The sequence below is a fragment of the Rattus norvegicus genome, chromosome 2, assembly GCF_021556685.1.
Source record: "Rattus norvegicus strain SHRSP/BbbUtx chromosome 2, alternate assembly SHRSP_T2T, whole genome shotgun sequence".
Lineage (NCBI taxonomy): Eukaryota > Metazoa > Chordata > Mammalia > Rodentia > Muridae > Rattus > Rattus norvegicus.
In genome coordinates, this window is record NC_141535.1 from 36,862,323 (window position 1) to 36,886,745 (window position 24,423).

The window sequence follows — 24,423 nt, forward strand, 5'->3', positions numbered from 1 at the left end:
GCTGGGGTTACAGAGCAAAAGTGTCTCAAAAATACCAATCACCACCACCACCACCACCAACAACAACAAAGCCAAACACCTCACAACAAGCTAGAATGTTCTGAGTCCTTCATAAATCTGTGGGCTGTGTAGAATAAGGAGCACCTGCACGAGGAGGAGAGAAATGCTAAATCGTAATATCTCACCACCCAGAGTCATTGGCATTTTGGTGTGCTTTTGTTCTAATACAGTTTTAAAATTTTGTGTAAAATTCTTTGCAAAGATTACTCTCGTTTTGTGTAATAGTTACACCAAGCAATGCAGACGTAAGCAAAGGTTTACCAAAGCCTTTCCCACACGCTCTGGTTCACAAGTTCACCAGGAGGGTGGAAGGGGATGGCGTTGGTCTGGACCGTCTACACAGTTCACAGTGAGCACTGCTTTAAAATGTCCCCAGCTGATTCATGTGCGTCAGTGTTCTCCTTCTTTGCATGACTGCATATAACATGTGTGCCTGGTGCCTGCAGAGGCCAAAGAGGGTGTGGGTCCCCTGGAACTGGAATTATCGATGGTTATGAGACATTAAGTGGGGGCTGGGAACCCAACCCGAGTCTTCTATAAGAGCACTGTATACTCTTAACCACTGAGCCCTCTTTCTAGCCCCAGGAATGGCTTTTGAATGGGGTCTTAAAGAACAGTATCATTTTTGAGGGGCACAAATTAAAAAGTATTGTTTTTTTTTAAAACAGGGCCTCATAAAGCTCATCACCTTGAACTCATTATGTAGCCAAAGATGATTGTAAACTCCTGATCCTCCTGCCTCTACCTCCCACACGCTGGGACTGCAGGCGTGTGCTAAAAGAAACCATCCATGTAAAGTACGACGCACAGAAGGAATACATGTGAGAAGGGGGGCGGAGCTGAGAGGCTACCCCTCTACTTTTGAGACTGGGCAATCCCCAGGGCCAGGGAAGATGATGCAGGAGAGGTCTACTTGTTTGATGCCACTTTGCATTATGTAGTGAGGCTTGGGGGTGGGGTAACAAGAAAGAGGGGCAGAGGCAGTTTGTGAAGTAGACAGGCTGGGGGCTAAGAGGAAGGCAATCAACAGAGAATGGGGCAGGGCTGCAGAGCAGCCCTGGAGGGCCAGCTGGGGTTAGCCAGCATGACTCAACAGCCGGGCAAGTAAATGACTCACACTGTTTCTCTCCAGAAGACCCTATTGAGGGCACCATCTCGACACAAGACAGTGGAGGATGGAGGGCTGGACATTCGGGAAGTCATGCAAAGTCAGAATGTTAAACAGGAGTCAGTGTCAGACTTGGTGGCCGGTAGGCAGGGTCAGAGAAAGAAGCTTAAAGGCCTGCTAGTCGAGATGGGATGGGAGAGGGGTGCTTGGAATGAATCCTAATGTGGCTTGTCTGGACATATTTTTTTGGGGGGGAGAGACAGAGGAAATGGCACCCTAAAATACATGATATATTTCGATATGTATGCAGAGGAGTGCTACTTAGTAGAGAAACAAAAGCCCAAAGAACAAGTTGGCTGATTTAAATAAGCATTGAGAGCTTGATTTAGGTAATTTGTTCTAATTTCTGAACCAAACAGAACTTGGAAACACACTGGAAATATACCAGCCTCAGACATAATTGACAGTCAAGTCGCTGATGAGCAGGGAGACTGGGGTCTCTACCAGGAAGGCTTGGCTGGCAGCCACCTGGCAGCCACCTCACCGTGCCTGGAAAGGAATGGCTCAGATTAATGAAGCAGCTTCAGTTACCCCAAAGGCACTTAGGTTACAAACTCTGTAGTAGGTGGAGTACGCTGGCCACAGAAAAAGGATGCCTCCCACAGAAAACGTACAAAGAAACCTGTAAAGAATATGAAAACACAGAGACTATTTACATCAGGAAGAAGTTTACCTTTCTTTCTCAACCTCTTATAAAACAGAAGCACTGCATGGCACATGTCAAAACTAGTAGCCATAAACTCCCAAGTGCATAAACAAGGCTTTGAATTTTTAATTATGCAATATATTGGAATGTTAATAAGGAAGAAAGTACAGTAGGTTTCTTTAAAAAAAAACCTATAGAATTAAGAGTTAATCACTTGTACACTGAAACTTAATGATGTATGATGATTTGAGAAGATGCCCGGCCTTAAAGGTAAAAGCTGTTACCAAGTCTCTTACTCGAAACTGAAGCTATTACAGTACTTTATACTTGGAGCTAAGGGAGAGAGAGAGTAACTACAAAATTAATACAAGGGGGTTAAAAAAAGCCATACGATACCTCTGGATTCATGATCCCCTCTTTTTTAAAACAGCTGTGAAACATGTCCATGGAAAACACTTCACTCCAAAGATATCCATAATATTGGCCATCATACCCTCCTGCCAAGTGTCCAAAAGTAGCTGGCATATTTGTGCCTTAAAAAGAGATATACTTCAATCAGAATGATGGCAAATGCTAATTAATCCGGTTGTGAACTTGTTAGCCTTCCTTTGGGGGGCCCAGCTGTGAGGAGAGAGTGAAGGACAGCATCTCACTGGTTGGTTTGTACCCTTGGCCACGACGTTTCCCAGCCTTTCTCCTGTCAGTAGCTTAGCCCCCGCTCTGGACTGTCTAACAACAATTTCTGAAGCCTTGTCCATACCCATCAGTAGCTCGGGGCGGGGGAGGGGGGATGGGGGGTTTAGTCCTTAGATGCCATTATGCCTTCAAAATACTCTACTAATAGCCCTACTTTTTGCTGGAGCCCCAAACCTCAGGTGCTGGGAGTCAAGTGCAGCCTAACTCTAATGCTGAGCTACAAACCCACCCCGCTTAGGTATCTAAGGCCCCTGCCACACTTCTTATACCTAAGATGACTCAAAATAAAATGGTATTTGTGTAGGTTGATAATTCCTGAAAATAAAGTGTTTCGAAAGAGATTTATGAAGTGACTCTACACTGGGCTGCCATTTTGTCAAAGAGACACACACGATGTTGTTCCTTGGTTTCCAGATCAGGAAGTGAGGAAGTAAGACTTGAATGACTCAAAGGTCAGTCTTATCTTAACATCCTCTATAACAGTGTCTGATTCATCTTAGCAACAATTGCCGTGGTGAAAAAGTTTACTTTACAATTGACATCCAGATAGATACATATTAGTTGGGTTAGAAATAGACATGCAAGCTTAGACTCACACAATAGCAAACACTAAGTATCTTGTTAGAAACGCCAGTCAAAAGCTTGACCTGGTACTGGAGTCAAATATGAAGGAGGTTCCTGTTTCTCCCTGAAATGCCCCTTCTGCCAATTTCTTACTGAAAATCACAGGGAAGTCCTGGTGCACACAGGGAGGGAGGGAGGGGACAGGCAGGTGCTGCCAAACGGGAATGGCTGTGCTCTGGGGCGGAGGCCAATTGCTCACGCCTGATTACACTGAAATGCTGGGACTGTGGGGCCACCTCCCCTTCAAGCACATTTGGACAGGCTAACTCTTAGGGCAGAGTGTGCTTATCTGAAGGCTGTGGTCTGATTACAGAGAGCAGAAAAGAATGAAATGAGCTTGAGGGACTCCACCCGCCTGTAAGGCTAAGGATGCTCTGAGGTCTCACAAGATAAATGAACTCAGGTGCTCTCGCCTCATACCTGGCGTAGCTGCAACTCCCAGAATTTCTGTGCAGTATTTAGCGTATTCGCTCGCGGCATCCAGAGTCGCATTGGTATGGAGAGATTGGTCAACTTTGCTCAAAACAATTTGGCGCAGCGTCAGAAGACCTAATAAGGTTAAGAGTGTTTGAACAATGCGTTGGAGAGAGAACTGTGTGTTCTAATACCACAAGATCAGAGATTTGAAAAAACGATTCACTACCATTCATCACAAAAGGGTAGCAGGGCAAAACAGCATCCGGACCATATATGACTTAGGAAGAAACTTTCCCCTTAGACGCAGTCCCATTCCAACACGCCCAGTGTTCCTCCACACGCAGCACTCCTAGGTATGTTATTAAAGTCAAAGTACGTATGACAGAAGGAGCTGCCAGGAAGTCTGCATTAGCCAATTCCTATTTACTGTTCCTCTCTAGAATGTTCAATCATACCTGTGTTGACCAGCCTAGAAGCAACAAGCTTCTCGAGCAGCTCGTCTGTGATAGGGTGTCCATCTTTATAATGCTTTGACAGTTTTCGCAGGGAATCAACGTCCCACACCCAGTTTTCAAGCATTTGTGATGGCACCTCTACAAAGTCAGTTTCCACGTTTGTTCCACTGAATCGTGCAAAGTCAGTCTGGAAAGCACACATAACAGTATTTTCAGAAAGAATGAGCAAAACTATACATGCAATGAATTATAATGAGACCCACCAGCACTTACGGCAGAATGAGAACAAAGCACTGGAATTCTATGTAGCTCACTGGCAGAAAGTTGTCTACTGTGTCAGGCTGTAAATGTGACCCTAGCACTTGGGGTTAGGGGCGAAGGCAAACCATTTCCCTTAGATAAACAGTCTCTCTCAAGCTCCTCCTTGCAGTTGGTTTTCGTGTTTACTCAATACATGCCTTTCTGGGCATTCACCACTGTTGCTCAACGACTCAAGTTTCAATCAGTTAAAGAGTTAAGTTACAACATTCCAGACTGGGGTGTGTGTGTGTGTGTGTGTGTGTGTGTGTGTGTGTGTGTGTGTGAGCTGTGGGAAGCCTGAGCTAGACTTTGCAGAGACCAGTGGCCTGGAAGGCAAGCCTGCAGATAGATGAGTTGCAAGAGGGCGAGGGAACGTGAACACAATGAGAAAGAAGCAATACACTCAACGTTCAAAACCTCTGTGGTGGGAAGAAGGGACTCGCTTTCTCAGGGGGCCTGGCCTAAGAGCTCTGAAAGCCAAGTTTCAAAACACTCTCGATTGAGTGTGATGTTGTGAAAAGCGCCCAAGCAGAAAGGCAGAGCTTTCTCACAATAGGCCCGTGGCTTGTTTTCTGCTGTTTCCGTTCTCTTTCTCTGGGGTAGTGTTTTTGAATCATCACTATCCACAGAGCACTTGCAAGCCGTGAGCAACAGAGAAGAGTTAGCACTGAGCCACAGGGTCGGCTATAGGATAGGACCCTCCTGTTTCCCGTGCCTCCACCCCATTTCCCCTCCTGATGCTTCACATCCCAGCACTATTCATTACCCCAGGCTCTACAAAGGAGAAACCAGGAAGAGGACTTAGCCACGGAGAAGGCAGCAGATGGGGTGCCAAATCAGCAGTGTATAACCATTTTGCTTTTGGCCCAGGGCACAGGCACAGATGTCAGAATGACAGCACATTCTGCCTTCCTCTCTATGCAAAATACTCTGCTTGACTTCACGTTATAATTGTGCTGATTCTAGATAGGAAAGGCTGCAATACAAAGGTCCAAGCAGCACTGGAATTGGGGCACCTCTGTTGAGGACATACCCCATCCCTCAAACCCCACTTTCTGCCCCCATTTGTACAGGGGAAGAGGCAAAGACCCCAGAATGAGAGCATTTTGCCTCATTCTGGTATGTAACACTTTAAGATTGCATTCACATTACAGGTAAATGCCAGTGCCCAGAGAAGACTTCTCCTGGGCTCTTTTGTCTGGCTCTGACATGAACAGTATGACTTAAATCTCTATACAAGAAGCTCAGGATGGTCTGGTTGGTAACATTTCTGTTCCAAAGCATGAGGACCTAAATTCCGTGGCCAGCACACAGGTAAACGAGCAGGTGTGGTAGAGACGCACTTGTAACGCCAGCGGGTGTGGTGCCATGCGCACCTGTGATCCCAGCAGCTGGGAAGTGGAATGAGAAGTGTTGCCAGGTAACCAGGAAACCAGCCTGGTATCAGGCTCAGGCACCAGTGGGAAACTCTGTCTCAGAAAGAAAGGTGGGCAACTACTAGGGAACAACAGCAGAGTCTGGCCTCTGGCTTCCACACCCAGGTGTACAAATGTGCACTTGTACACACATGAACATGTGCATGTAGCTCCTCCACCCCCACATTAGTGTATGGTGCACATTCGATTACTTCCGTTGGTGAATGAAGGCAACTGAAGCACACGCAGAATAATAGCAGACGTAGGATTTAAAACCAGATGGCAACAGGAAGACACTCAGCCACAGAGAAGGCAGCAGATGAGCCTATAACTTATAATCTTAACAAGGATGTTCTAATCTAGTGCATCTTTACTGTACACACAAAAAACACCCCAAACCAAAAAAGCTCCCCAAACAAACACCCTTCTCCTTTGTGTGAAGAATTAGAGTGCCATCTGAGTTAAGTTCCCCAAGAAACATTACTTCCTCCTGAGACTAGAGGAGACTCAAAGGAGGCTGAGGTAAACAAGGTTAGGCTGTGCAACTATCTATTCTGAGGCGGCAATGAGGAAGGCATGGTTCTCTGATGCATAGCTTTTAAACAGATACTAGCAGTACAAACAAGGGGACATCAGCCATCAGCTACCAACATACAACACGACAAAATCAGAAGCTTTGTAAATCTTGCTTGTGTAAAGGCAACACACACACGCACACACACACACACACACACACACACACACACACACACACACACACTGGGGGAAGGGTCTGCTCAGTATCCAGGGGGGGAAATGAACAGATGAGTCACTCATGAGTTAGAGCTGAAATTGGACAAAGAAGAATCCACATGGTTATGTTACCAGCATGGAGAAGAGAGGGCCTATTCTCCCTAAGTCTGCTAGCGGGGCAGAACACTGCCAATGAATGAACAGATCAACAATGTTCTCAAAAGAACAAAAGGAAATGTTTGTGAGGAAGGAGTAAAAGCTAAAAACAGCTCGACTGCTTACAGATTTCCCAAAAGTCAGCCAGGCTGTGCCTTTGTGAACCCTTTGGGCAACATCAATTAAATATTTTTCACATGAGGAAAAAAAAATCCTACGAAATTCAGAAGCTCAATTTCCAGCAAACAACTAAATTCCCTGGCCAAAGGATCCCCCTTTGAGGGGGTCTTGTGCACAGGACTGTGGAGTGGATAGCTGAATTGGCACTCACTACCGACTATCCACTTCCAAGGTTTAGAGTCCTAGAGTAATTGCCTACTTAGTTCTTAGCATGATCAGTTTGGGGATGTTAAAAATAATAAAGGCTAGCAATGTTCATCTATCTCCCAGATAAAATTAAGTGTTATGCCAGCCATGAAACAATCCAATTGGCAACTCAGAGCACACTTCTTGCAGAAAATGTTTTGATCACAAGAGCCTAGAAAAATATGGTTAGCTTAGGTTTCTGTTTGGATGGGGATTTTTGAGAGGCAAAGTTACCTAATATGAGAATTTTCTTTGTGTTTTTTTCTAAAGACTCATTTTATGTGTGTGGTGTTTTGTGTGCATGTACGTATACAGGCATGCATGCCTGGTGTCCGTGGAGGCTGGTAGACGGTGTTGCATCTCTTGGAACTGGAGGTATAGATGGTCATGGGCTATCATGTGGGTGCGGGGAACTGAACCTGGGTCCTCCCCAAGAGCAACATTTTTTTTTTAAACTACTGAGCTGCCTCTCTAGTCTAAATGTTTGTCTTTGTTTTACTATTCCCTGAACAGACATTAGGATGTCTAGAATATATTCCATTGCAGATTTAAAACGTGGGTCTTGCTGATGTAGAGATTAACCTTTAAACTTACACAGTAGAGTAAAATGACACAAACAACTAAATGTGTCATGTGAACACTCGTAACACCGAAGGTCAAAGTGTTATCGATTATTATTGTCTAATTAAGAGACCAACTCCTTTTATTGGTTACAACTATGGGTCATTTTCATGATAACAAATTCCAAAGCAAAGAAAAGGCCGCTGTTGGAATGAGTAAGTACAGTATGCCTAGGAAAAATGATGGGCCTCAGGAGAAGGGACCTTGGCTGACCCAAGTGGCCTACTGTTGGTTTAATAGCATGTGGTCCGCATGCTAATCTGTCTGATCTACCCCACATCTACAGCTAATGGAGAAGTTCATGTACCAGGACAGGACACTAACAACAAGTGGTCGCTAGCTACTAGACTTTCCTATTACTAGATGGGTAAGAGGTCATGGTTTTATCTCCCAACATATCTCGCCATCACTGGAAGAAGATACGAGAAACAGTTCATCTCTTCTTAGTCTTCACAGCAGTCCTGCAGCTCAACAGGTCAGTCAAGATCTAGGACAGGAAGAAACACGATTTGGGAAAATCTTCAATGTCACAACTGAACTTCATGGGTTTGCCTTCAGGCTACCTATGCTGTTCTAACTAGGCACTTATTTAAACTGCTCCTTTTCAGAAGAAAACAAAAGTTCTACCTAACCTGGACATGAGGTCAGAGCGTGAACCTGGCTTCCCATGGCATGCCTGCCGGCCCAGCTCTTGGTCGGTGCACTGAGGCGTGAGAAGAGTGCAGTGTGGAGAATGTAGCTCAGGTAACTCAAAGACTGCTTCTCTCAGGCTCCGCTGGGCCTCGAACCAGCCTCATGTCTTCTCATGGGGTTCTTTGAGTACTTAACGTTTCCTTTGTCCTACTTCTCTTGACAGAGTTAGGCTTTCATGTCCTTGAATCTTAAAAATTCAAGACACTCTAACTTCTTAGTTTGAATTCTATCCTACCATTCTTTGTATATTGTGCACAAGAGATAATAATTCTGCTTTAAAAAAAAAAAAACCTGTGGTTGGGGATTTAGCTCAGTGGTAGAGCGCTTGCCTAGCAAGTGTAAGGCCCTGGGTTCAGTCTTCAGCTCTGGGGAAAAAAAAAGACAAAATAACAAAAAGACCAAAAACAAAACAAAACAAACAAACAAACAAACAAACAAACAAAACCCCTGAGCATTCTTTGTCTTAAAAAAAAAAACCAAACTTTCTCTTATTACCAAAAATAACATAATACAGGGTCTGGAGGGGTTGGTTGAGTGGTTCAGAGGACTGACTCCAGAAGACCAGAGTTCAGTTCCCAGGACTGTCCTGAGGGCTCACAACTATCTGAAACTCTAGCTCCAAGGGATCTGCTGCCCTCTTCTGGTTTCCACTGGCATCCATAAATATAAAGACAGACACATAAAAGTAACCTTTTAAAAAGCTAAAAAAGTATATTTAAAAATCGTAGTGAACAAAAGAAATAAGCAAATTTCCAAACACATATTATACATGTGCACATTTTGTTTTATGTTAGCATTTATTCTATGTTGACATATATGTACGTACTTATACACAGATTAAAAAACAAAATAACAAGAAAAGGGATCCTCAATGAAATCATGTCTGATGTCAAAGTCACAAACTCTAGACGTCCACAGGGACATATGAACTGGAGTCATTTGCGCTTCGCCCTGCTCTCAGAACACTGCCTACTAACTGAGAGAGAAGCCCAGCATCCATGGAGACTCTGTGTGGGAACTGGTTCAGACGGCTGGCAGCACAGCCGCTCTTGCATAGCTTGCAGGGCAGGCGGCAGGGTTGCTGGAGCAGGCTGTGCTAAGACTAAAGAGCCTTTCACTTAGAAACTAGAAAAGCAATGTCGGATCACCTGAGGAAGAGCCGTGAGGAGGAGGAGGGGGAAGGGGGAGGAGGAGGAGGTGCTGTGCTGGTACACCCTCGATCTGAAGGTTTAGGCAACTCTGGCTTCTACTTCTCTTGTGAGTTTCTGAGACGATGGCTTGCCACTTAGCTCAAGCTGGTTACAAACTTGCTACGGTGATCTTTTGCCTCAGCCTCGGGAATGTAGGAACTACAAGTGACTGTCACCTCACACAGTTCCAGTTTTCCTTTTAGTCTGCCCAATATGCCTGCTTGAGTCCAGGTTGCTCTGACCAAGCATTTATATCTAACAGAGTAATCGTATCTTAATGTTAGTTATGGAAATAACTAACTATGCTTCTCTACCACTAATCCCCTACCATCCCTAGCATAGTAAGTAGTGCATTCTGTTCTTGCGTCTGGAGTGAGATTTTGAAGTGGTCAGAGATCGTCTTAGCAAGGCGAAGGTCCTGATTCTAACATGAAGTCTCCTTCCACAGCCTTTCGCTCAGCCTTCTGAATGAGCACCCATGTGCTTTCTTGACCTCAAAGCCACAGTCTGCTCCCTCTTGCTCCTGCCCTTACTTCTTCAGTTTTGACATTAAAAGGATTGAGTTATAAAGTTATAAAAATAATTAAAAACATCAAAGGATAAACAAAATATATTCTATTCCAAAATAAAGTACTAAGGAGGAGGTGGTGCATGCCTTTAACTCAGCACTTAGCTTGGGAGGCAGAGGCAGGTGGATCTCTGAGTTCAAGCCCAGCCTGGTCTACAGAGTGAGTTCCAGGACTGCCAAGGCTACACAGAGAGACCCTGTCTCCAAAAAAAAAAAAAAAGAAAAAATAAATACTAAAAATTCCTATTGTCTCCATTTTGTTTTCATTTTGCTTTTTTGAATGAGGTCTTACTACATAGCTCTGGTTGTCCTGGAACTCACAATGTAGATCAAACTGGCCCCAAACTCACAAAGATCTGACTGCCTCTGTCAACTGAGTGCTAGAAGTAAAGATGTGTACTCTTATGCCAGACTTGTCCCCACTTTATGAATGGAGACATGGGAGGGTTTGAAAAGGTGAAACCACATTTCTTTTTTTCTTGAATGGGACACATGGAATTGAACCTAGCCCTATGTATTTTAATCTTCCCTGACAGGGTCTGTTTCTCTACAGTGGTATATAATTCAAATATTTAGAAAAACCAATGGTGTTACTTTGCAGACTATTTCAGGTCACATTATTTGAAGTTTGTCTAACTATAGCCCTTTCACTTTTAATTAAGGCTTTATTGTGATTCTGATGTTTATTAAAATAGTTATCTCTTTATAGTTCAAAACTCATCACTGCTTTTAAAACACAACCAACAAAGACATCAGCATGAATGAAACTGGTGAGAGGCATTACTCTTCCTTCTGCAGAAGTTCAAAAGGCCAGGAACTACAGAGAGCACACCCCAGGAAGCAGGAACAGATACTGGCAATGCCTCTCCCGATCGATATCTTCCAAATTACTGACCTGGCAATCACACACAAAACCACAGTGAAACTCAGGCCCCAACACAACACGGTAAGCTGTGAACTAGGGCATCCACATGCCCGAAAACTGGAAGTTCCTGCCCAAACATTTAAATATCATCATGATAAGCTCCAGTGAGCTCCTCTGGCCATCCAACCTCCAGACTGTGACAGTGAAGAATCCAAACAACAAGGTGTCACATCTGACATCCCATCTACTGCACGTGTATGGCAAATTCAGAAGTTATGAATCTTATTCAGCTGCCATTCGTTTGAGATTTCTAAACTTAAAAGCAGCAAATACACAGACCTGTGTGTACAAAAGCTGGAAGTCAGTCATCACTGGCTCTAAGCGTGAATATCTCCACACTCCACTCTGAGAGGACCACGCAGAGGGCAGTACTTGCACATCCATCCAAACGACACATTCTGTTCATGAATGGTTAGCCAAAGGCCTAAGAACTGAAGGGAACTGATTGGTTTAAGAGAGACACACTATTTCCAGAGGACCCAGGTTCAACTTTCTGGCATCCACATGGTGGCTCACAACCATATGTAAGTCTAGCTCTAGGGGACCTAACAACCTCTTCTGGCTTCCTTAGGCACCAGGCACACAAGTGATAAGACAGCCAAAATACCCACACTATAAAATACCAGAGTGGGTTAACACAATAGACATCACGTTACAATGTGAAGAGGCTTGTTTCAGTTATACATCAGTTTTCAGATGTCAAGAAAGTATTTTCCACTGGTAGTGATCCAAAGGATCAAAAGTAATGCAGAATAATATGAACCGCAGAGCTGTGGAGAACTGTCTAAAGAACACAGGGCGAGCGGCAGATAATGGGGCTGTGAGAGAACTCTGCCTCAGAGTCTGTATCAGGAACAGTGAAATCTCACTGGCAGATAACTATTGTTTTGGCTGTATCGGGTGTGTGTGGTGTTGTTTTGGCTGTATCGGGTGTGTGTGGTATTGTTTTGGCTGTATCTGGTGTGTGTGGTGGTTGTTTTGGCTGTATCAGGAGTGTGTGGTGTTGTTTTGGCTGTATCTGGTGTGTGTGGTGTTATTTTGGCTGTATCAGGAGTGTGTGGTGGTTGTTTTGGCTGTATCAGGAGTGTGTGGTGTTGTTTTGGCTGTATCGGGTGTGTGTGGTGTTGTTTTGGCTGTATCAGGAGTGTGTGGTGGTTGTTTTGGCTGTATCGGGAGTGTGTGGTGTTGTTTTGGCTGTATCAGGTGTGTGTGGTGTTGTTTTGGCTGTATCAGGAGTGTGTGGTGGTTGTTTTGGCTGTATCGGGAGTGTGTGGTGTTGTTTTGGCTGTATCAGGAGTGTGTGGTGTTGTTTTGGCTGTATCAGGAGTGTGTGGTGGTTGTTTTGGCTGTATCGGGAGTGTGTGGTGTTGTTTTGGCTGTATCAGGTGTGTGTGGTGTTGTTTTGGCTGTATCAGGAGTGTGTGGTGGTTGTTTTGGCTGTATCGGGAGTGTGTGGTGTTGTTTTGGCTGTATCGGGAGTGTGTGGTGTTGTTTTGGCTGTATCAGGAGTGTGTGGTGTTGTTTTGGCTGTATCGGGTGTGTGTGGTTGGGGTTTTAGGATTCATCTTTCAATTTTCAGAATGTGAAGCTAAGGACTTTTTCTGGAGCAGTATTCAGGTCAAAATAAATAAACAAGGCTGGGGAGATGGCCTGGTGGCTAAAACAGATACAATAGACCCAGGTTTGATTCCCAGCACCCACATGGCAGCTCACAGATGTCTGGAACTCCAGTCTAGGGGATCTGTTGGCCTCTTCTGGCCTCCATGAGTATTACATACACATGGTATACATACATACATACATATATACATACATACATACATACATATATACATACATACATATATACATACATGCTTATGCAGGTAAAAACTAAGATACATAAATAAATGAATAGATGAACAAATGAATGGATTGATACATAAAAGGCCAACCCTTCTAATGGTAGAGCCTTGTTTATCTACGTACAGATTCACACCTAGAACTTGGCCAATCTAACAACCACAGTGCTGAAGTTAAGGAAGTTACTTTTACTTTTCTACCTCAATCCCATTAAAATGGGAAGTAGTGTGTATGTGCATATGTGTGTGTCTGTATGTATGTGTGTGTGTGTGTGTTGGGACTTGAACCCAATTCTGCTACCAATAATTTAAAACATTAGGTTAAGTGATTAGAAGTTAATAATGTAAATAATGGTTAACAAGTTTGTAACATAAACCAAAATTAAATGGTTAAATGAACTGCACTCGGTTGAGAAGAAGTATCTTCTGTTACTTGCTTATTTTTCTGTAAGCTGGAAGTGAGTATAGTGCAGTGGTAGAGGGCTTGCCTGGCGTTACCCGGATTTAACCAGCATCCCTAAGAAAATGATACAGAAAACAACTCACACAGCACTTCAGCAGCACCTGACTGTGGCCGGAAGACCATGTGTTCAAGCTCAGCTGGGCTAAACATTGTCAGATTTTTGTCCCAAAAGATGAAAAGGAAAGCAGAGCCCTTTTCTGGCCTGGAGCCGGCTCAGCTGATGAGGCAGTGACGGCTGAATAAGCACGAGGACGTTAGATCCGACCCCAGAGTCTACTGCAAAAAGCCAGCAAAGTGGTAGGTTCTTGCTGGTGGATTCCTGGGGGTGGTGGCCTGTTTAATTAACTAGTGAGCCCCAGGTTTCAGTTAGAGACCTTGTCTCAATAAACAAGGTAGACAGTTCCTGAAGAACATTACACACTGCCCTCTGGCCACCACACACATGAACACACACAAGCAACAATCACTTCTCTTACCTTTTTTCTTTTGGCACTAAAGAAATGTTTCAATCTACTGCGCATACCTTTTTCCTGGGTAAAAATCCTGTACACAGTCCTTTATTTTTTTGTGTTAGACTCTCATGTAGCCCAAAGTGGCCTAGAACTTGCTATGTAGTCAAGGCTGGTCTTGAACTCCTGATCTTCCTGCCTCTTTCCCAGTGCAGGGTTACAATTAGCCTATTGCCACTTGCACCTCTGCATGGCTGTGTAACTATGACTTTTAACTTGAGGCTATTCAGCAGTAGAAAATGAATGATGGTTCGGAGGTTGGAAGCCACTGCTGTTTCTCCACAAGCAGCTACACTACAAGATCTTTTGTTGGTGGGCTAACCTCAGAGTGAAAGTACAGTGCAGAGTGACAGTATAAGGGAAACTCTGCTTCTACACACTTACCACTTCCCAAACGTGTTCAGATTGTGGGAAAAAAATCAGGCCAAGAGACAGATCTGACAGCAGCCAAAGGAAAGAAGCAACTGGAAGCAACTGGTGCTTTTGCCACGAAGAAAACCCTGCTCACCTGCGCACAGATCTGATGCATGACGTGACCGAACTCGTGGAAGTAAGTCCGCACTTCATCATGTCTCAGGAGAGAGGGCCGACCTGCTACAGGCTGAGAGAAGTTGACCACCAGGGCGGCCACAGACATCATCCGACTGCCATCAGGGAGAAGGCAGCCTGGCTGGAGACCGAAGCAGGCTGCATGGTTGTATTTTCCTTCCCTGAGAGACAGAGACACAGAACTGTGAAATGGGCGCTCTTCTTCAGCAAATGGCATGGTATGTCTTCTTCCAGGCATTAAGTCAAACTTGACACCAGAAGACATGTTCTTGGTCCCACCAGTCCCTCGTCCCTGCCTCCTGCATCTTAAGCTTGGCTAGATACAGGAGGACACATTGAATAGAAAATTTCAGCCAAGTACTAAAGATGGGTGCTGATCGGAACCACGGGCTGCACACAAGGGAAAAGTAACATCATGGCAGTATCAGACCTTACATGGGTAAAGGATGAGGATGTACAGATACTCCTGAGCCATTGTTAGTCAGGGAAAGGCTACAACGCGTCACTTAGATGCCTCTTCATTTGTCACCTACGGACCAAGGCCTTAATACCCACAGGAAGAGAGGCCCTTCTGGTCTTGGAGCAGCTGTACAAACCCACTGCTCTTGGGGAACAGAACAGAAAAAAGCCTTACAGGGCAGAAATACACCATGTTCACACCTACAGCTGTAGATAAGCTAGGACCGCTGACCTGGACCCATTTTTAAGACTCGGGACAGAGGCTACTCTGATTAAGGGTGATGCTGACCAGGTGTGGTGACACACACCAGTGATCCCAGATATTCAGGAGTTGAGTTCAGTCTGGGGTGAACAACACCCTGTCTCAGGAAAAGACGAATAAATCCAGAGACAACAGAGCAGAGACTGATGCTGGGTCCCTGCACTGGAGACTTCCACCCCAGCCGGACTAGGACGCAGCAGGGAACAAACCACGCAGCCCACTTCAGGTAGAGGGCTTGGATGAAGAGGGCCTGCTCTGAGTAGTGAGAAGTGGAAGAGACTTATGAGAAACTTTGGCAAATCAATTCTAGACACAATCTAGAACAATCTAGAACAAGGGCAAATCTGCGGCCCGCAGAGGCGGTGGTGGCTCTGGAACCTACCTAACTACTAAATGAACCAATACCCCTAAAGAAGTGAATGTGGGGCCAGTGTTAGACATGAGGTTAACCATGGTAGTCACTCTAATGTCTGGCTTTCAATCCACCTGTGAGAAATACAAAGATGCAAAGCCAACAGGGAGCCATATTCACGTGCTACGGACGGATGCCTGGGCTCTGAGCACAGCTGAAATAAGATTAAGATGCAGAGAGGTTTGGGTGCTGTGTGCAGTCCGCTGATAGTTTTTGGCAGAGTTGGAAATGACAAGACAAACATCATCATCAGAGCATGGTGGCCCATGTCTGTAATTCCAACCCTCGGGGCATTGAGCCCATGGGTATTCTTGGAAGATCTCAGAGTGAACTGGAAATGTACAAACAGGTAAAGAGAAAACAGCAGCCTGCTTTCCTGCTACTTTATATATTCTTTGGGATACTACTGTAAGGTGCTGCACGCACTCGGTGAGAGGATAAAATGAGCGTGGTGCACAGTGGAGGCAATACCTAAACATTCGTGTGAGCGCGGTGCACAGTGGAGGCAACACCTAAACATACGTGTGAGCGCGGCGCACAGTGGAGGCAATACCTAAACATTCCTGCTAAAATCTTAGGAGATTTTGTACGTTTCCATTTTTTCAGTTAAAGACTTTCTGCTAAATTTTAAATCCTAAGAGAGGCTTTACTCTTTTTTGCTTTTTACTTATAATTTATCTTAAAATTACTTTATTATTTATGGGTATGTTTCCGTCACATGTACAAGCGCCTGTGTAGGCCAGGGGTCGGATCTCCAGGACCTGGAATCACACGTGGCCATGAGTGGTCTGATGTGGGTGCTGCGCACTGAGCTCTGATCCTCCAGGAAAGATGTAGCCTGGGCACCACATGGCATGCATGTAGACAGTGCCCACACAGCCAGAAAAGGATCCCCGGGACTAAAGTTACAGATGGCTGTGAGCCACCAACTGGGTAACTCCCGATGATTTCTCCAGCCCTCGTATGGTAATTCACATCTTTAATCTCAGCACTCAGGAAGCAGAGGCAGGAGGATCTCTGTGAGTTCAAGGCCAGCCTGAACTAGACAGTGAGCTTCATGATAGTCAGGGATATACAGAGAGATCCTGTTTAAAACAAGAGCAGCCCCAAACAAAATAAAACAAACAAGTACTCAATTTAGTTACTTTGAAAATGATCTTGATCCTGAGGTTGTCTTTTCATGTTGTGCTTATAAAGTGATAGACTAAAAGTTCTTACCTTGCAGTTTCATATAAGAATCATAGGATTTTGTTTGTTTAAGCATCTCAGTATTTGATGAATTAAAAATAAAATGTGTTTTAAAAAGAAAACCACAAGTCTTTAAAGGATCTACTCTGAATACTGCTCTGGAGTCAGACAAATAAAACTGTTAACCTGTATTTCATCTTTATGTAAAGACTGACAGAAACAAGTATAAGTTAGGTCATTATCCTCACAACAGTTTACCCTGCATTTTCCATAGAATTTCTGGTAGCAACGATCAGATCTCTAATACACAAAATAAGTATATTGGCAGAGACACAGTGGATGGGAGAATTCTGTCCCTTGGAAGTATGTTAGCAGACAGCAAAGATTTCCTGGGTTAAATTGTGTGTTTGCGTGTATATAAGTGTGCATGAGCGTATGCACACACACACACACGTGTGTGTGTGTGTGTGTGTGTGTGTGTGTGTACACTCATGTGGATAGCTCCTCTGTGGAGGCTAGAGTATGACTCTCAGGAGTTAGTCCTCTCCTGCCACCTTGTGGGATTATGGGATTTTATCTTCTAATCCATCTTGCTGGCCCAAAGGATTATCCTCTTAAGTACTCACATAAAACTGTACCTGACACTAGTGTATGTGTGCATGTGTGTATATATGTACATGGGTATGTGCATGCTACAGTGTGTGTGTGTGTGTGTGTGGGGGGGGGGGTCAGAGCCAGTAATCTTTCACTATGGCTTCTGGGACTCAAACTCATGTTGTAAGCCATGGTGGCAAGCACCTTTACCCATGAGCTGTCACTGGCCCTCCTGGCACTTTTCCAAAAAGCTCTGGGATAGCTTAGGTGCTGAAGGACACCTGTGCCACCAAATGGATCACAATTCAGCCTCCTCTGAGCATCCAGAGCCAGGGATCCCTCACCGGCCCTTTGCTGAGGGAGGGGGTGCCATAACTCTTTTTGGTCTATCTATAATGGGTTAGTAATTGCAAACGGATGGGTTTGTTTTAGAAAGTAGCCTAAGGCGGAAAAGATCCAAATCTTTTGTTTCTGATGGAACATTTGGAATTGATAGTTACATACTTTAAACAATAATATTTGAAATTTTATCCCCGACTAAATGTTTGGGAAATGTGCACATGCAGTCCTCAGTACATAAATATTCCTATAAAGGGCTCAGGAGAATGAACATCTCAGGGAGGTTATGTCAGTTGAACATTTGGACTCATTAGAGGAACAGCAAACATTTTGCTATTTCTACTCTATTGTAATGGTCCCCAGAAAGACAGATGAGAAAACAGTCACAAAGTGTAGACGACTGAATGGCAGACAAATTATCTAGGCAATAAATATTTGGGTCAATTTTAAATTAAGTAGATGCAGTAGATGGTGGTGTAGCTATGCTTATTCTAGACGCACTATATGGGCGAGAGGCTGTTCAGATGTCCTGTCTGGCCTGGACACGTACACACACATACATCATGCACTTACAAATTTCTCTTTTGTTTTGTTTTTAAGAACTCAGCTATGTGCTGTGCAGTTTTCTAAACAATTACAATAATCCACAAAATCAGTGCTCCAAGCCTTCCCCATCTTTCAGGACCTGTAAGGAGACAGCAGAGCAAAACTGCATAATTTGTCTAGTGAGGCTTCAGAGACTACTTTTTTTTGTTGTTGGTTTTTCTGTATAGCTCTGGAGACCAAGCTGGCCTTAAACTCACAGAGATCCACCTGCCTCTGCTCCTGAGTGCTGAGATTAAAGGTATCTGCTACCACAGCTTGGCAAGAGCCTTCCTTTTAACCCCTGTACATGTAGGCAGTATTTGAGGGCAGAGCCAGGTTGCTTTTACCAGCCAATCCAGTACCTTGGATAGAGGTCCAGGTAGAACTGCCCCAGGACCTCTCCTGTAGCTTTATCCTTCACAGTGTAAAGTGAAACGCTCTTATTCCAAACATGAGCATCGGGCACTTGTTCAAATGAAAGTCCCAGCAGCTCCTGGTAGATGCTTAGCAAGCCTTCCGTGACCACCTCAATGGGGAAGTACTCCTTAAGGGACTCCTGGTCCACCGAGTACTTGAGCTCCTCTGTCTGTGTCATGTAGTAATGGAGGTCCCATGCATTGATCTTCCCGTCGTATTCAAAACCTCGCTCTTCACATTCCTTCTTCTTCAGGCTCAAAATAAACTCCCGTTCTGCCTCACCCAAGGGTTTCAATTTCTGGCTTAAATCATCTGTGAGGGAAATGGCTGAGTTAGTGGTGCGTCCTTTGGAGCAAGTGTATTCATAAGTACTGCCAGTTCTGCACATGATCAGTCAGAGGAAACAGCACAAGGAGGAAAAGAGCTGGAGGGGGCAGAGCTTTCTCTTCAGAGTGACTTAGTTGATAACTCTTTCTTTCCCCTAGTCCTTCACACCACCAAAACCCATCCATGAGTTCCTCCCAGTAGCAACAACAGGGAAGCGTACCTCAAGAGCTCTGACCTAGGAATATTATAATTCAGAACAAAGTAACGGTGAGATTCAGCATGTGCATGCATGTGTACATGTGTCTGTCTGTCTGTCTGACTGACTGACTGTGTATTTCTCAGCAAGGCTATGTTGCTAAAACAATAACTCCGTGACCTGCAGGCAACATCATTTAGAAGCTGCTTTGTATGTTTGATCATGGGGTTGGCCTGCTGTCCACAGCTCCATTCTGAAGGAGGAGGATCTGGAGAGAGCACTTCTAGATTTTAGCTTTAGATTTAAGAGAAATCAACAATCAAATGTATAAACTATAGTCAAATTCTGATTACTTGCTCTTAAGAAGGCTGATTGCATGAGGACGCTCTTTTGCACTTCTTTTCACAATCTGGTAACTATGTGAAGACAGGCAGCACAAGGCCAGCCAGAGGGGCAGCTACCTTCCAGGGTTAAGATAGTGGGGCAGTTGCTAGGGAGACATCTCAGCATAGGCAGTCACCATGCAGAAAACATTCTTAGCAAACCTGCCAGGTCCCCGAGCTGAGCTGCCCTCCTGGACAACAACCTAATCTTACATCAGCCACCTGTGCACAGCTCTGCTCTCTCCACCGAGGAAAGGACTTGGTCTTGCCGTTTCTGTGCTTCTAGCATTTTGTACACCACCTTCTATTCCTAATACAAGGTAGTTATTCCAAATGTCTCATAAATGCACAAATGAATTATAGGATGTCATTGATGGGACACCCATTTATATTATATATATATCATGATTCCACCATATATATATATAAACCACGACATGACTATTAAGAAAAATAGTGGAGTAAATTTTAGACTAAAAGCTGACTTCTTAACCTACTTTTAGTCAGTTTCCTGTTTGGTTTATTGTGACAGGTCTCACACTGTGGCTCTCTGGTACTTGCTACATGACTCAGGTTGGCCTCAGATTTATGTCATCCTCCTGTCTAAGCCTCCTGACTGCCTGGGTTACAGATGTGTACCATCATGCCCACTTTTAACCCACTATTAATCAGTTCCAACTTGATTCCATTAGTAAGACGATTAAAGCTAAATACTTTGACATGTTGTTGGCGAAGAATAGAGTAATTTTAATACCATTTTAGATTTAGGATATGCCTTTAATCCCAGTTCTTGGGAGGTAGAGGCACATGTCTGTGTATACTCTGTGGGCATTGTGCTCATATGCATGGGTTGGTGCACTTGCTCATGTGTGTTAACATGTGGTATCTTCCTCAATCACTTTACACCTTGTTTATTGAAGCAGGGTCTTGAACCTTTGCTTGGTAACTGTGTAGCCTAGCTAGCCTGGTGGCTCTAAGGATGCCCTGCCCCTGGCTCTCAGTTCAGAGATTGCAGGTGGAGCATGCCAGCCTGGCTTTTACACAGGCTATGGGGATTTAGTCTTCATTGTTCCTGCAGCAGGCACTTTATTCACTGTTATTTCCCTGAACCAGAAACTTTAGTTGTTACTGTTTTCTCCTTGAGACAGAGTCACACTAGGTGGCCATGGCTGGCCTGGCACTCGCAAAGTAGATTAGGCTGGCCCTGGACTGACAGAGCTCTTTCTGCATGCTGGGATTAAAGGTATGTACCACCAGGCCCAGGAAATCCTATGTTTGTTTTGTTTTTTAATTTAAAAAAAAGGACTTAAAATAACTGTACCAGCAGTGAGTAGCAAACACTTTCAATGCACTGTATTACCCTGTCACGTCAGGGGCTTGGTGGGTAAAGTGCTGGTTTTTATGTATACTCTGTTTTCACTCTGTGCACATCTTCAGTTATTTCACACCAGTCTATCAGTAAGCAGAGCGCACAGCATCAAATACACAGTGGCAGTAAATAAAGGCAATGAGCCAAGGTCTGCTTGGCTACACGTAAAAAACAGACTCAATGTCCCAACAACAGCAGCCCCAAGAACTGAGATCATCTAAGGTGAGTAGCTGATTGTTACTGTTCTCCTGAAACCAGCATGTTCTCGAGAAGGCAGCCTCGGTGCCCAGCTGAGGTGGCTGTTAAGGAGATATTATGCAGTAAAGTGATGTGGGGCAAAGGAAACAGAAGCCACAGAACTGACCCTAAATCAAGGACTGACCTAGAAAGGCGGCCACGCGGCTGGTGCTCTTCGCAGTGTTCAGTTCAAGGACAAAGTCAGCATGGGTGTTATAGCCCAGCAGCTTGGCCACTTGAGCTCGCAGCGGGAGGAGCTGTTGCAGAATTGCGGTGTTTTCCTAGTAACAAGAACAACAAAAACAGAAGAAAGTGAGCAACTGGACTCAGAGCATGGGAATAGCCACGGCGTCAGTGAGGCTCTCACACTGTCAACAGGTCTAGGCCATCTGAACTACTGCTTCCATTTCGGCCTAAGCAAAGTCGGAAATGTGTGTTATTCCTGAAATAATCGATAACACTTCAGCTTCTGAGATAGCTGTAAGTTCCTCACAAACCGTGAGATACTATAAACTCAGAGGAAAGCCTGGCTTATAAACTACCATGATTTCTAACTTATTTTCAACTATGTAAGTACCAAATACTCATCGTTACAACTTTCTGAGGTGTCTGTGGCAAATAATACACAGCATAAAATTCATTTTAACCTCACACAAATTTGATTTGCTGTTCTATATCCACACCTAGGAAAGAGTGTGTTGATAAGGATGTAGAGAAACTGGTTCCCTGTGCACTGCTGATGTGCATGTGAAATGGTTCAGTTGTTCACACAGATGGGTTGGGAATGAGGCTCAGTGTGTGGAGTGTTCATGTAAAATCCATGAAGCCTGGGGTTTGATCACCAGCTCCACATAAACCAGACACGGTAGCACATCTTGTCTCAGAACTTGGGAGGTGGGGCAGGAGGCTCAGGAATTCACGATCACTGGCTACATAATGAGTTTAAAGCAAGCGAGGGCTGTATGAGAGCCAGTCTGGACAAAAGAAACAAAACCCCCAAAACTCCCAAACCAAAGCGCCCTCAACAACAGAAACCATAACAAAAAAAACTACAAACCCACAGAATTACCATATAATCCCAATCCTACTTTAGAGAAAATATGGACAGACACAACATAGGTATCTATGTTCAAAGCATCATAATTCAATAGTAAATTCATGGAAACAGCTCAAATGCCCAGTAACAGAAGACTGACTAGATCAAGAAAATGTGGTACGTCCATACAGCAGCATACAACTCACCCTTACATAGGAGGGCATTCTGACATGTTCCAACGTGGTAAGCTTTTATGACCCTATGCTTAGATTGGACGTGAGTCACAGGACACATGTGAGTCTCCTGCAGCCATTAGGTTTACAGACACGGGAAGTGGAACGGGGGATTGGGGTGTATGAATGCAGATTCACTTAGTGAGCATAGAAAGTTCTGTGAATGGGTGTTGGTTCCAGAAGAATGCACATTAATGAATTACTATACTTAATTCCACATGCTATTGTCTAAAAGTTCCCCTAAGACATGTTGAAAATTAATTTCTATTGCGGTGACCCTAAGAGATGGGACCTTTTAGCACTGTCCTCACGGACTGATCAGTGGCTTACTAGAGAGCGAGAAGAAACCATCTTAGGTACATTTTGCCCTGTCCCCCCATGATTAAAAGAGATTATCTTTCTTCTTGTGAGCACACAGCACACCAAGGGTTTCCTGCCTCCAAACCATGAAAAATAAATCCCTACTATTTATAGGTCACCCAGCCCACAGTGCTTTGTTTAAATAATATAAACAGATGGACAGACCATGGCATTTGACACTCGAAATGGGGTTTTAGGCTTTTCCTCAACATATTTTCTATTCAGAACCTATATACTTAGGACCAACACAAACACACACACACACAAACACACACACACACACATACATGCAGACACACACACGCAGACACACATACATAACACACTGACACACACATAAAGACACACAGACACACATACATAAACACACACACATACATACTACTCACATATACTGACACACACACAAAGACACACATAGACACACACAAAGACACACAGACACATATACATAAACACACACACACATACATACTCACATACACTAACACACACATAAACACACACACATACACACAGAGACACACACACTGACACATACACACAGAGACACAGAGACACACAGAGACACACACACACACACACTTGTGTTTGCTTCTGTTTGAGACAAGTTACTCTGTAGCCCAGCAGGCCTGAACTCACTCTGTACACCAAGTAATAGCTTCAGACTCATAGAAATCCCCCTCTGGCCTCCTGGGTCTGGGGATTATACTTATGTGCCACCAAAAAAAGAGAAAAGGTTACCTTTTTTGTTTTTAATTTTTAATTTTTAAAAAATTGTTTTATTTTTGTGTATGCCTGTTTTGCCTGCACATATATATGTATGACACATGTACCTGGTGCTTGAGGGGTCCAAATGCGTCATCAAATCCCCTGGTACTAGATTTACAGATGGCTGCAAGGCACCAAATCTGGGTCCTCAGCCTGAGCTGTAAGTGTTCTTAACTACTGAGGCATCTCTTCAGCATTGGAAAAGTAATCTTATAATGTCAAAGGAAAGATCATTAATCCCAACAATCAAGTCAGCAAACTATTTAGGGATCGATTTCTTTTCTTATCTATACCAGTAAATATTTTACTGTGTGTGTGCGTGTTGTGTGTGTGTGTGTGCGTGTTGTGTGTGTGTGTGTGTGTGGTGTGTGTGTGGTATGTGTGTGTGTGTTGTGTGTGTGAATGTGTGTGTATATGTGTGTGAATGTGTGTGTGTGTTGTGTGTGTTGTGTGTGTGTGAATGTGTGTGGTGTGTGTGGTATGTGTGTGTGTGGTGTGTGTGAATGTGTGTGTATATGTGTGTGTGTGTGTGTGGTGTGTGTGTATGTGTGTGTGTGATATGTGTATGTGTGTGTATGGGTTTGTGTATGTGTGTGTGAGAATGTGTGTGTATGTGTTTGTGTATGTGTGTGTGTGAATGTGTGTGGTGTGTGTGTGGTATGTGTGTGTGGTGTGTGTGAATGTGTGTGTATATGTGTGTGAATGTGCGTGTGGTGTGTGTGTGTGTATGTGTGTGAGAATGTGTGTGTGTGGTGTGTGTGTGTATGTGTGTGTGTGGTGTGTATGTGGTGTGTATGTGCGTGTGTGTGTGTGTGTGGTGTGTGTGTGTGTAGGGGGAGGCGACGCGTGCATATTGCAGCA

At 44.2% G+C, this 24,423-nt stretch overlaps 1 protein-coding gene across 14 annotated transcripts in view; it reads right to left on the bottom strand.

The window, feature by feature from the left end:
- Positions 1-24,423, bottom strand: part of Nln (neurolysin) — a 99,102-nt gene that overhangs the window by 9,441 nt on the left and 65,238 nt on the right. For 3 of the 14 annotated variants that reach the window (XM_087614552.1, XM_087614564.1, XM_087614583.1), the window contains 7 exons: positions 21,308-21,443; positions 18,596-18,962; positions 14,354-14,555; positions 4,067-4,253; positions 3,615-3,743; positions 2,271-2,407; positions 1,784-1,850 (listed from right to left, as the gene is read on the bottom strand). In XM_087614552.1, the coding sequence (XP_087470678.1) occupies positions 1,784-1,850; positions 2,271-2,407; positions 3,615-3,743; positions 4,067-4,253; positions 14,354-14,555; positions 18,596-18,962; positions 21,308-21,443 (1,225 nt within the window). 14 annotated transcript variants of the gene reach the window in all.